The 14,231-nt window shown below is 37.0% G+C and overlaps 2 protein-coding genes across 5 annotated transcripts in view; one reads left to right on the top strand and one right to left on the bottom strand.

Annotated features, from left to right (window-relative positions):
* LOC122063296 (serine/arginine-rich splicing factor RS2Z32-like) overlaps window positions 1–3,742 on the bottom strand; it is a 4,636-nt gene extending 894 nt beyond the window's left edge. The window contains exons 1-6 of one of the 4 annotated variants that reach the window (XM_042627014.1): window positions 3,612–3,742; window positions 2,365–2,551; window positions 1,449–1,488; window positions 1,210–1,305; window positions 412–608; window positions 189–290 (exon numbers count right to left, since the gene is read on the bottom strand). In XM_042627014.1, the coding sequence (XP_042482948.1) occupies window positions 189–290; window positions 412–608; window positions 1,210–1,305; window positions 1,449–1,488; window positions 2,365–2,543 (614 nt within the window). In that variant the 5' untranslated portion in view covers window positions 2,544–2,551; window positions 3,612–3,742. Of the gene's footprint in view, window positions 1–188; window positions 291–411; window positions 609–1,209; window positions 1,731–2,364; window positions 2,561–3,534 lie in introns of those variants that run through there. The other 3 variants (XM_042627015.1, XM_042627013.1, XM_042627016.1) reach the window with 3 other exon arrangements.
* A 7,414-nt stretch (window positions 3,743–11,156) lies between these two features.
* On the top strand, window positions 11,157–14,206 carry LOC122063280 (the record flags this gene model as incomplete). Its single annotated transcript, XM_042626983.1, has 3 exons — window positions 11,157–11,180; window positions 11,278–14,090; window positions 14,177–14,206. Coding segments are annotated over exons 1-3 (2,867 nt in total), but the record flags the coding sequence as incomplete, so codon positions are not given.
* Window positions 14,207–14,231: the final 25 nt, after the last annotated feature.

The raw sequence follows: 14,231 nt of genomic DNA, 5'->3' as shown, positions 1-14,231 counted from the left end.
AAAAAAAAAAAAAAAAGCAATTGCAAAAGGTCAACCACTGCAGTTCCCACAGTTTAACCCAATGCTTTTCTGCCTCAACCAATGCCGCCTAAAACAAATTTCAACCCATTGCCACACCTAAATTCTCCATGAAATACACAGGATCACATAACTTAGAATCCATCATGTAATACAAAAGGGTAACATACCTATAACTGCGGCTCCGGCTGTAACTTCTACTCCGGTTTTTTCTGGTGCTGCGGCGAGGAGATGGGGATCTTGATGGTGAACGAGAATAACTACTCCCACGTCTGACAAGAGAATATCACCCCATGAGTTAAACAACTGGACAAATCAACATACTGACAGCACCATGCCCAAACAGTAACCATAATTAAAATAGCTTAATGAAGTTCAAAAAAGTGAGGATACCTAAGTTCCTTTGGGCTATTTTGGCAATTTCTTTCTATATGACCTCTTTCTCCACATCGGTAACACTTGTTCTTCCAGTCTCCAGCTTTGCAATCTCGAGCCCAGTGACCATCAAGGCCACAGTTGAAGCAGCGACCCGATCCAGGAGGGGGACCTCTTCCCAGATACTCTCGTGAACCACCTGCTCCACGTGGTCCCTACATTCCAAGCCAGGGAAGCATCAATTCGATAGATTCCAAAAACAAACAAACAAGTGCTAGCCATCATGGGTAAAGGGATACATAATATATATATATATATGAATTACAGGCAACAGTTCCGAATAGCAGAATCCACTATGCAATCATCTCAACATCAACAAAAATAAATACCGAAGTAATCAAAAGAAACAAATGATAGTGAATTATCAGTCTACCCTACTGGCACTTGACAGTTGAAAGTTCCAATAGGCAAGGGACTGTATCATACACTCTTTCAACTTACCAGAAAATAAAAGAAAAAGAACAAATAAGCTTTTTTTTCTACACAGGATATCATATTACCGTATTTCTGAAAACGCAATAAAAACAGTGACTACAACAGGTGAGAAATAAAAAATGAAATGCACAGCCATGAAAATACAACACCAGTTAAAAAGAGATGGAAACATTTCTGGAAGCCATATACAAAATATTATACTACTATTTCTTGTTAGGGCAAACACTGGCAAGATAGATCAAAGAATCATATATCCAAGTGAAAAAATAAATAAATGAAACAAAAATCCACCAGGAATGATGATGAGGTCGGAAAACTTACTCCTTTAGCAAATTCCACTATGATACGACTCCCACCAACATCTCTTCCATTTAAACTATATCTTGCATCATCAGCATCACGAGGATCACTAAATTCCTGTGAACAAATGCAAAGAACAAAGGGGGGGAAGACAAAAAAAGCTTGCATATGTTTAACAAAATGTGGTAAAGAAAAAACAATCACACTCAAGCAGGGAAAAGAATATGAAAAAGAGAACACAGGAAGTGAAGTGTACATACAACAAAGGCGAAGTCGTGCTTCAAATCCACATCTCGTACTCTGCGGAAATGGTTGCCAGAAACAGTAAGGCCATCATGACTTAAGTACCAAAGGGTCTGATACTTCGGCCCTCACAGATGAACTAAACACCACTTTGAGATGGTTGCCATTCCATAAAAACACGCAATAAGATTACAGAAAGAATCGCCAAAGTCTCCTATACACTCAGCAACAATAGCCACCAATTCCACCAAGGGCACCCTCTCACCATAGGCCTCCAGGTTAGGCAAAAAGCCAGAAACCTTCAACAAGATCACTCAAGTTAAAACACACGACGCGTGGGGGTTTCAACGTTCTCACAAGATAGCATAGAATAGTGAACGTAAATCCAAGCACAAAATGAGGCTTGGCAAAGACCTTAATGTCTCTATACACCTAACAAGTACCCACAATTCAAACTAAGTGACTGCTATTCCAGGATTGGCACCATGAATTATGAACACATATCAACAAGTTTAAAAGTAGTAATACAAGCCCTAGAACACCAACACCCAAGGTTGTCTTCAATCACCAAACGTGCAGGCTGAGATATGGAGGGGGAACAGGAGAAACATAGAAGCAACTGTATTACAAGAATTAAATAGACGGAAGTCTAGGAATCCAAAAGGGGTTCTGAGAGGCCTAATCCTTGCTTTAAAAGAGCATGCAAAGCTCAAACCTAATGTCAATCTTATGAATCAAAATCTGCAAATACTAGAACATGAGTGATGGCACACGGCAGGATATCTTTGATGATTAGCAGGGTTAAAAAAGCAAGAAGAGACTTTACAGAGATTTAATGGCCGAATTAAATAATAAAAAAAGGGTTTACGAATAGGATCCAATCTATCCAAAATTCAACATAAACACGTAAATATCAATTTTAACCTTTAGTACCTTCCATATCTGCTGAAGAGGTCTTCCAGGTCACGTGAACGTGTTCTTGACGACAAGCGGCCAACATAGAGACGTGTGCTGCCATAGCGATCGTCACGTGAGCTGCCATAGCGATCATCACGTGAGCTGCCATAGCGATCATCACGTGTGCTGCCATAGCGATCATCATAGCGAGGCATCTTTCACACTGCAGCAACTAAAACACCAAATTAGTTGTCGACAAAACTTTATTAGACATGATAATACCAACCTATAAAATTAATAATTCTAATAACTCCATCCGCCCTTAGATTATGAATAAAGATAAAGATGGAGATATAGAATATCATCAAATCAAAATCATCCAAAAGAATTAGTATAATATATGTATATGTTATTGGACATTGGAGACACATGATTGCAGAATGCTAAAAATATGAGGCTATTTATTTCAACAATTAGAGTGCTAAAATTCCCAATCTTAGGCACAGTAGGTCGGCATAGGGTCATAGGCATTTGATTAATTAGAGAAAAATGAACAGCAGCCTCTATGTCATTGCACAAGTTGTTGCAGAAATAAAATCAAAAAAGTAAAATACTTGTTCCACTTAGTTCCGAATTTCAAAAATTAAATCCATGGGGAAAACGTTTGATTGAATCATACAATTCTCTAACCCGCGTACAGTGTTCTACAAAGATCGGGACAATTTACAAGAAAATAAAAAACTATAACATGCTTTGTGTTAACCTCCTTTGCATGGATTCTTCCACTACTGGTCGGCAGGATTAGAGGGGATACACATGTAAGAAACATGAAAAGTTCGAAAGGATGTTTCTATGGATCTAATCAACTTGAACAGAACAAAACTACCAACGTCAATTAAACATACCACAGAAACACTCAGCTCTCGCCTAACAGAAACTCAGATCTTCTAACAACCAAATAAGAAATAAGATGTAACCAGGACAATATCTGATCCCATGGAAAAAAAAACCGAATTCAACAGAAGCACTCATCTCTACGCCTCTAACAGAAAAGAAGAGATCTTCTAATAACCACACAATAAATAAGATCTAACCAGGACAATATCTGATTCCAAGATCAAAAGAACGAAGAAAACAAACGAATTCATCTTGAGATCTCACATCCGAACTGTAAAAGTAAGAAAAGAAAAATTGGAAAATCATAACCTGTTGGTTTCTATGACGATACTTCGATACTATCGAACTGAGACAGAAACATGAAACGAACGAACAGAGGTGCGTACCTTGGGGAGTTAAAAAACAGACGAAGCTTGATAAACCCTAACTTTCTTGAATGAGAAGGGCAAGCTCGTCCCGTCATTCTTGAACTTATATAACAAGTGGACAGCTTTGGACGGTCTAGATTTGTTTTTCGTTGATCAAAGGCTCTATGAACCTAAAGCGTTCTCTACGCTCATAACATATTTATTTTCCACCAAAAAAAAAACATATTTATTGTTTTTTTTCTCTCTCTCTTTTTTACAATATAAATAAAAAAATTACAGATAACCCTTTGCGCCATTACCCTTCGAATAATTTATAGAAAATGAGATATTTGTGTCATGATTCACATTTCACCTGTGGTTGTATAAAAAAAAACAAAATAAAAAGATAAAATAAAATGCATTTTTTTTTTGGGTAATGAAATAAAATGCATTTCACCTGTGGCCTGTGGGTGTCTTCTCAGGTGGGGTATTGGTATTTGTGTCGACCGATACTGATACTAAATCAGATCATGGTACGGATATAAGGTAAAATTGTAAAAAAAAATTATGGTATTGATTTCTTTAAGGGCAAAACTATCCAATACGATTGATATGGCGATGTGATATGATATGTCATTTCAATAGATACCTAAAACTATCCAATCGATTACTTTTCGATCGGGCTAAATTGGTCTTTCAGACTGAAATTGTGGTGAGCTGAATCCAAACCATGATTCAGTCAAATTTCAATGTGTTTTGTTAACAATCTCATTTTAATTCGGTTTGTTTGATTTTACATATTTTAAAAATAATGGCATAGGTGATCGCTACAATAAGATGCATGGGGGAGGTATCGCCACTCACTTGGCTATTTCATTAGCATACGAACGAATGAGAGAGTGTAAGGAGGCATTGATCATTAAAGGTAGGGTAGTTTTTTCACGCAATTTTGTGTTTGGGCATGCGTAGGGACGCACAACCAAGTAACGTTTCATCCTCCCCCCAAATGGAATAATTGTTTTTTTTTTTTTTTTTCTATCGATTGGTAATGATACAATAGGCCCATGCCGAAATATTATGGATTTTTTATTTTAATAAGAAAAATATATTGACTATCCAGCATAAAAAGGTTTATACATCATATCCAAATTAAATACCGATTGTTTTTTCATCATAGCCTCTTTGGCTAATTCCTTGACCGTGAGAACATATTGTTGGCTAATTTCTTGTCGTACGGAGGCTTGTTCTAGGGGCTATGATCACTACCATGTAGCACCTTTTTTTTCTTTACCAAAAAAAAAAAATAATTTTCCATCTCCAAATGTAGAGGTATTCTTGTTGGCTTTTTGTTTGTTACTCAAAAACAAAAGTATCTTGTTTCAGGCTAATTATTTGTTGATAGGAAAAAAAAAATTTTTGGTGATGCAATGACACGAGAAAGCTTTTATAAAGGTTGAGAAAGGCTAAGAAGAAGGCTAGAAGATAGATTTGGTAGACAACAAATTTTTTTGAAAACAATGATTATCTTTCGAAGTCCATTTGTTTTATAGGAATTGGTTACACTCCCAACCCTTACTATTTTGGGTGGAAAGTACCCCTTTCTCTTGAGTTTCCGAAATCTCATGGTCAAAGAATTATTCCTTTATGGAGAAAATTTGGTCCTCAAGAAAATAACAAGTAGAAGAATGCAATGCCTTTTTTTTTTCGAGAGGATAAGGATGATTTTTCACAACCCCTACCAATACAAATGGGTATTGTTCTTTCTCTCTATTTTTTTATTAAAACCCGCCGGCCCTATATATAATACTATAATATGACATTGATGTGAAATTTAGTTCATACATCTGACTTTAACCTAATTGATTTCATTTAATTTGACATGTTTGAATGCAAATCACCAGAGTGCTTTTGTTTAAGTGATCCACACTTGGTCTAAAGTAGGTTTCACCTTTTTTTTTTTTTAATAAAGCAGGTTTCACATTTTTCTACCAAAGAAAAAGTGGGTTTCACTATCAGTGTTTACTTTATAAATGACTGAATGGAAGAAAATTCATTTGTACTTGGTGTTTAATTTGTAAAATTCATTAACAGGTTCTTAAGATAATAATAAAAAAGACGGCATCTTTGCTGAATGGCTTGAAGTGCATGCAAATCTTTAATCTCTCCATTTAAATCAAATGAATAATAATATTAATCGGCCCATGTGTGGATCAAAGATGTTTCGAATCCATCTGATCATTAGTGGTTGTCCTAGACAAGTGCTCTATAAAAAGGATAATGACATGGGTGTTTTTAGATTTTTTATTCTTTTTAGGGGAGGGTAACTATTTTGGTAATCTTTATTGTGCCTCGACATGATTGTTTTTTAGGAGGAGATATTTGTTTAACAATTACCAGGGCACAAGATCCTTGTCTAATCATGTGGCCATTGCACCAATGTGGGGCCAATGAAAGCCTATGTAAAGGCATCAAGTTAAATGAAATTTGTTATTTCATAGGGAATAGGATGGTAATTGCATTTGTTATTTGTGTCTAGGCATAGGGTCATGCTATTACCTAACTTTTTTTTCCCCTAATTTAGTAGTGTTGTTCTTGCACCAGCATAGGGTCCACGGGAACACATCTAAACGCATCAATAGGGTGGGCATTTTCACCATTTTTTTTTTACGGGGTGAAGGGGAAGTGTCTCCCTAGTGCAAACACTTTGAATATAGTTATTTTTTCCTTGGGATTGATCTCTCTATCAAAGTGTATAATGATAAAGGAATACATACAAAAGCTTCGTATAGAAATTCACAAAGAAACAATACAATTGGTCAATATGCACAATAAGCATACGTTAGTGCTCCACTAGTTTACCCATCTCATCCTCAAATAGAAAATATATATGTCATTTAAGAGGAGGAGGGGAAGAGATAATATAGAGAGGTGCTAGCATACACTACATTTTGAAAGAACATAAAATTGTACAAATAATTCATGAATATTTTAAGAAGTAATTAATTTACACATCAAATAAATTAATTTGAATATCATTTACAGTTATTAGTTTATTGGATATTGATTTTTTGTAAATGGTGGAGAAATCTGCACACCACACTAATGGTTGTTCCTAAAAAAAAAAGTTATCATTTACATAGAACCTATATATTTATCATCAGTGAAATAAATTAATAAAAAAATCTATGTGAGATGAAAACTATGATGTGGGAGGGTCCCCCCTCCCTCTTTTTCTTTTTATGATAGAGGGCATATAACTTACATTGGCAAAAAAACACTTAATGTGTAGAAAAATACATGAGAAGTCATTTTAATGGAGGGCATAGGAGAGTGTTGTACAAGCTGTACTCTTAAATATAAAACATTTTGATTTATTTTCATTGGAAAAAAAACCCTTTCAATATGGTGTTCCTATGTCGAGAGATAGGCGAACGTGAAAATACTATGTTACCCCCCCACTGTGCATTGAAGATGTTCTCACATGCTCTCCCATTGATCTGCACGTTATTACAAGAACCACTGAAATGCTCTTTTGCCCTTTTCTCATATATTTTTATTTTAAGGATAGGATTCCCTCCTACGCCATGTGCAATTTCATGAGTTGAAAAAATGTATTAAAAATAATAATATATGAATAATATATAAGACATTTTACAAGAGGATTTTTTTTTTATAAGGTGCAAGAGAATTGCTACAAAAATCTAAATCTTAATAGGGATACTTGCATACAGTTTTAAATTTCAGCAATTTATTATCCTTTGATTTATTTTCGATAATTGAAAAATTATTGAACCCAAAAGAAAAAGGGGGGTGGTGGGATTTGGTGTTAGGAGAAATTATGGCACTAGTTACTAGAAAGCCCGCAATTACAAATTTTAAAATATAAATGATTGATATTTTGATTACTTCAATTCTGACTGTTTTTTTGGCTCGTTCTTTCTTTTAAAATTTTTTATTTTGTGTTTATAAATATAAATACTATAAGGGAAAATCTTAAGATCTCCACATTTTGAATGATTCTAGAATCCAAAATTTATAACTATAATAAATGAGTTGCCCCATTTCTTTTCTCCACCTTACAGTGCTGTTTCTTATGAAAGATTCTTTTTCCAATTAAGACTCCACCATTCAAAGTTCATTTGGGACTTTTTAGGATGTGTTTGGTTGTAAATTTATGGAGAATGATTTCAGTGAAACATGATTCTGATTTATTTAATTTGTTTGGTTGTAATGGAGGGTGATTCTACTTAGATGGGATGTAAATCATTGGATTTACTTGTTAAAGGTAAAAGTGAATCATTCACCATTTCCTTCCTTGATTGATTCTTCAACCCCCAAAAAAAAAAAACCCTCAAGTGATTCTACTTAGATGGATGTACATATTTTTTTGGGTGATTTACATCAACATTCCCTGGCGTTTTCTTATATTACATCATCCTCCCTAAAATTTTGTTTATTACATTTAAACCCATCCAAATTAACACCGTGAGAGAGGTGTTAGTTTTTGAAGTAGAAAAGATGAATTTACCCCTCCTCGCTAGAGGATCTGATTAGTGTCACCGACCAATAGAAATTTACATTATTAACGAACAGAGATTTATGGCCGAAGAATCGGAGCCTGTAAATCCTAGACAAGATCTAATCAACTTTTAAATAAATATCTCAATCAATTGATCCAAAAAAAAATAATAATAAGTGTGCTAATTCATCTAGGGAGACCGAAAAATGAAACAAGCGTCAATCTGTTTTATGTTTTTTCACCTTGAATGCACGGCGCGCTTTGCATTCCATAAGCTGCAAGGTGCTCTATAGCATTGATCAAGTGGATCGGAAGGACTCATTCCCATCTTTCCTATCTCTGTCGTCCACAATGACTATATAAAACAATTTAGGCACTTATGTCATCTCTTTCCAAAAGCGGAACCCTACAACACAAACCAAAAAAGAAGGTGTTTGAAGAGGAAGGGGGTGTCGATCTTCGAATGAACAACATAAATTTTCATAGATTTTTAAGTTGGTGTGTCGGTCGATCGTGGAATTGTGCCCCTTTTTTGTTTTGAGAAACAAGCGAACACAAGTAAAACTTGTTTAGTCATTCATGTTTCTTGAAGCATAAATTGTTATAAATTTCAATTTATGTTTCAAGAAACAAGTGGAACGGAACACTTTTACCAAACGGTATTTACGCCGTTTCTTTGTTTCTGAGAACAAGAAAACACAGAAACACGTTTCTGGTTACGTTATCAAACGGGCCCTTGATAATTTCAATCCAGCTTCACAACGTACAAACCGTCGAAATATGGATACAATTACTTACTGATTAGGATAAGCAAACATATTTAAGAGATAAACTAAGCCTAAATTTTATGGAGGAGAAAAAAAAAATTAATAAACAGAAAGAGTGAGCATTAAATTCCTTTAAAGCTTTAAAATAGAGTTTTTGAGAGGCATGCAACTAAAAGCAAAGGTCTATCAAAATTAACCAACAAATTAAAATTACAGAAGAAGCTGAGAAAGAAACTAAAAAGCAGGCAGATTAAATTGACAAGAAGAAGAAGAGGGGTAAAATCGTCATTTGTATTTAGAAAAAAACTAACACCGTGGGTGTGTTTAAATGTAATAAACTATTTTTTAAGAGGAAAATGTTATATAGGCAAACGCCACAGACAGTTGATGTAAATCACCATACTTTTTTTTTTCTTTTATTTTATTTCTTGGCCACCAAACATGGCCTCACTTGGGAAACTGATAGGAATATTGTTAGACCTATGAAGTAGCTCGCACGTGCTGAGCGACTCAAGTGGGTGGGGGTGTCGCCCCACTTAAAAAAGGGTGAGGTGCGCAGCGTGACACGCGGCGTAAACTAAGAAGTCATACGTACAGAAACCGCGTGGAAAACCACGATAAGAGTATCAGACTTTGCGGAAACCCTAGGCAAAGAGAGCAGCTGAGCCAGAAGGTAGAGATATACCTTCTCCCTTCTTCCTTCCCTCGTTCGTTTCCCTCTCCTTCTCCCTCTCCCCCTCCCTCTGTCTGCGTTGACTCCTTGAACCCATGGTCTCTCCGGGTTCCTTCATCGTCCACCACCACTAAGGTAAATGGGATTGTCTGCGTCTTCGCCCCCTCTTTTTTATGTTCTTTTTGTTTCTTGATCCGTTTTACCGATTATTGACCTCATAAGAATCTTCCGGCGTTTGTTTGGATATAATTCATGCCGATCTGGTCATTGGTGATTCCGATCTTGCTCCTGATGTCTGGTAGTTTTTCTTCCGGTGTTTATTTCGATGCAATTCATGTGAATCTGGTGGTTTGTGATTCCGATCTTGCACCTGATGTCTGGTAGCATTTCAATCAGACAAATTTTTTTTTATGGGTTGTGGTAGCTAGGTTGATTGCGACTGCGGTTTTGGCTGTTTGCCCTGAATTTGACAGCATGGAGGATTGTCTTGCAGAAAGATCTAACCTGGTGGATTAGATTCGATAAGATCTGGGAGGGTTTCTTGGTCAATTTTAAGTCAAAGGCAAATTGGACTTGTAATTTCTGGTGCTCCATGTGTAAGATCGTTATGATCTGCGGATCCATGAAATTAATCGATGAAGATTTGTTTTCTTTTAGTTCCTCATATTAGGTAGTTGTAGATGTGTGTTTTCTAGGTTTTCTGCAGTGAAGCGACTTCTATGGCTTAATTGGGAGGCTTACCCAGTATGTATATCAGATCTTTGTTCCATCAGTGCCACTTGACTTGGACCAGCTAGTTCTAGATGTTTGTTTTCTAGGTCTGCTTCGCAGGGAGCAACTTTTATGGGATAATAATAGTTTGGAGGCTTAAACATTCATTTGGGAGGTTGTTTGCTTCTTAGGTAGAGAAGTTGCAATTATAAGGAGTGGTTTTGATTGCCGGTAACACGGTGTTTGTGTAAAAAAATACAGCAGATGTTGAGTTCTTAACATCTTTATGTCACTTCCCCTCCAAAGGTTTTTGTGAAAATGATTTTTTTTTTTTTAATCACAAACGGACATTGTTGTATTGTATAAGATGCCATTTGGTTGGGTTTCATTACGGTAGTGAGTATGTGTGATGTTTATTTTTGTTACTAGATGTTGCCTTAGTGTTGAAGTATGTAAAATTTTACGGATGTTTTTAAATCGTATGTGATCTGAAACTTTTGGTTATCAATCTGTCACTGCAAATTCCCCAATGGTTTTCTCAAGATTTTTAATTTGCCCGAATTTTGCTTGATTGCGTTGCATCAGATTAAAGTCAAACAGCATAACTAACATGTATTTCTCTCTCTTTCTTCTCCAGGGTTTACTGGATTCGTCTATTCTGCACTTTAACGACCTGCAAATCCGTTTAGGATACTTCCAATTGTCCTTTCATAATGGTTAGAAATCAATGCAAGATTACGAGATATTGAATTGAGTTTCTTTGGCAACGGACAAGATTAATCTGATCTGTTGTAGGGATTTTGGAGGAACATCAACAAGAAACAGAAACAAGAAGCGTGGACTTTTCTTGTTTGAAAATCAAATTGTTTCATATTAGAGTTTTATTTTATCTAGTCTTAGAGGAGCTTGAAGTCATGCCAGTTTCAGGATATGAAGAGGTGTTTATTTCCTAACTAAAATATTGCTAAGTAACATTAGGGGCGTCTACATAATTCTATTTCATTGAATATTGATTATTCAATTTTCTATTGGCAGCCTGGGTTTAAACCCGTCGGTTGGCATCCTAGTGATTCTATTGCAGGTGTGCCCATCAAGAAAAGAAGGTTCCCATTTGTTGTGTCTCAGTCACCTCCTCAGACACAGTCATCACAGGCAGTGGAACCTGGTCAAACAGAGAAAGAACATTCTGATGTAAAGGCAGAGTCATCTTCAAATGAAGGTGATGCAAGGGATGTTTCTGGGATTTCTGGTACAACCAGAAGTTATTCCCTGGAAGAAAAGGGTAAATCTTCTGCTGATAGTAATGTTAACTCTGTTGAAAGTAAGGTTAATCTTCAGGTTAATCTTCCTGGATTTGGTCTTGGGGAACCAACTTATGCTGTGGCCTCAGGTTCTGGTGCTGAAAAGAGCAACAAACAGGAAGTTATGGCTGCTGATAGGCCAGTCTACCCAAAAATTCCAGAAAATGCTGAACAACAGTTGGTACAAAAGGGAACTACTATGCTGGGAATTGTGGAAGGAGCAAGTGGGAAGGAGAAACTTGAGAGCAATAATGGTTTTGAACTTCTGAATTCTTCAGGAAATTCTGAATTACCATTAGTGCCAAAGGAACCAACTATTTCAGCTTTGACAGGTCTAGACAGCCATGGGAGCTGTGGAAAGCAAGAACTTATCGATCCATGTTCGTTGAACTTGACTTTGGCCAAGGCAGACCCTGATGTAAAGAATAGAAGAAATGTTTCTGAGTCGGCGATTGGTGGTACTCTTCCACCTGCTAACAGGTCACATTGGGATTTGAATACTATGATGGACACATGGGAGGATTCCATGAATGATGCATCCACTTCTCACAAATTACGTGGTGCTGATGGGTCAGATGGAGCTGCCATACTTGGTATTGAGCCTGTAGTATCTTCGGCTGTAATGGCTTTTGGGGAACCTGAAAGCAGCAGTGGCGTTACTCTAGGGAAAGACATTCTTGATAAAAATGAATACAAGTCTAAGCTTCGCAGCTTCTCCAACCCTCATAATAAACAAATTATATCTGATGATCTTCTTAATCTCTGCCTTAGTCCATCTGGTCTCCTCAAGTCAAACTTCAGTCGAGAACAGTATTGTATGCCAAGGAAAATAGATTCAATGGGAGTAGAAACTAACTTGAAATTATCTGAAACAGTGGTGTCATCAGCCAGAAAATTTAAAATGGTTGGTAGAATTGTAAAGTCTGAGCCATTTGATGAGGTGAACAAGCAGGATCTTAGGGCTGCAAACGCAAGCTCTGTGAAAATTTCAGATACTAGAATTGTAAAATCTGAACCATTGGAAGATCACAGCCAAGAATCCCTCAAATCATTGAAGACCAGGAATATGAAATTGGTAGATGATGGGTATGTAAAGTCTGAGCCAGTATACAAAAATTATCAAGGAGTCCTCAAACCAGCGGAAGAAATACAAAGCCAATTAAAGCAGGCAACATGCACTGCAGGTGTGCCTATAATAGAGGCTGGATTGCACTTTTCAGATATTCCAGTGGGAGAAATGCAAAGCCAAGTAGAGCAGGCAACATGCACTGCAGGTATGCCTATAATTCAGAATGGATTGCACTGTTCAGAACTTCCTACCTGTAGAATGGAAACATATGGTACTGGGCGGTTATTGGGACCTTCGGAGTCTCATGCTTATGCAGTGGATATTCCCAGGAGTGCAGAGGTTTCCTGCGAGTTAGATTTACCTTCTTGTACAAACGAAACACCTGTCAAAGGTGATGTAACACTGGAAGCATGTGGAAGTTATGGTGGGGTCAATTCTGACGTGGCTTCTGAATCTGTTGGTAATGATGCCAAGGAATCAAAGACAGGAGTTGTTATGATAGCTACTTCAGAAACGAAAGCTTCAGGTGGTATTGATCTGGAATCTTCCAGATTAAAATTGACTCATGAGCTTCGCCCAGATTCATATCAGCATGGTGAGGTAGCTGATAGTGATGAGGAAAAGATCAACATTTCTACGGATATGCTGGAGGATGATTCTTATGATACTGGCGATGAATCAGATGGTAGTCATGCAATGGGTGTTACCAGTGTAGAAGATAAACAACATCGGGTAGAAGATGATTTTGAAGATGGTGAGGTTCGAGAACCATTGTTGCATGAAGGTGGTGAGTGTGAGGAAAAAGAAAAAGAGCATATTGATTATGGAGAGTCTGAAAATAAGGATGCCAGCATGTGTGGTGATCATGTCTCTACATCCACTGGTGAGGACAGAAGTGCTAAAATAGAAGAAAATGGTGAGTCAAATAATGCTTTTTGTGGAGGAGAGTGCAACAACAGCTTGCTTAATGAAACAAATGATCAAGACGCGGGCAAAGTTGCAACATCACAAGAATCATTGGGAGTCAGAATGCCACATACTGAATCTGATGAGAAGGTAACAATTAGAGCTGCTAGACGAGAAATACTAAATTGTTCAGGAAGGGAAGATGGGTCGATGGGTCATGAGGGGGATCTAACATCCAATCATGCACTTTGTGATTGCCAGGGGACTGCCACAGGTGATATTCAATCTGATGCCATAAGCCAACAGGAGCATGTCAAAGGAGCTGATCCAGGTGAAATTAATCATTTGGTTTTGCCAAAGGCAGATCCATCAATTGATGGTGATGAAGCAACTAAAGATGCCAATGGTAGAGGCACCAGAAGGCGCATTATAAATTTGCCTCGAGCTTCAAATGGGTCATCTTCAAGTAGACTGAGAACTATTCCCGGGAGGTCGTTGCCATCACTAATTGAAAAGGAAATTTATACTGATGTAGTACTCAAGGGTGATAAAATACATGGTCAAGGGAATAGGTGATTAATCTTGTTGTTTTCTAACTGTTTCTTCAGCCTCTTGGTTAGGTGCACTGAAATTTAACTATTTGTGCTAATTGTTTCAGAGATGAAAGCTACAATGATGGAGCTCGCAAGTTTGAAAGAGAGAGGAATCAAGAT

Source organism: Macadamia integrifolia, unplaced genomic scaffold, assembly GCF_013358625.1.
Source record: "Macadamia integrifolia cultivar HAES 741 unplaced genomic scaffold, SCU_Mint_v3 scaffold1283, whole genome shotgun sequence".
Classification (NCBI taxonomy): Eukaryota; Viridiplantae; Streptophyta; class Magnoliopsida; order Proteales; family Proteaceae; genus Macadamia; species Macadamia integrifolia.
The sequence above is the reverse complement of the archived record's forward strand: the minus strand, read 5'-3'. Positions and strand labels throughout refer to the sequence as shown.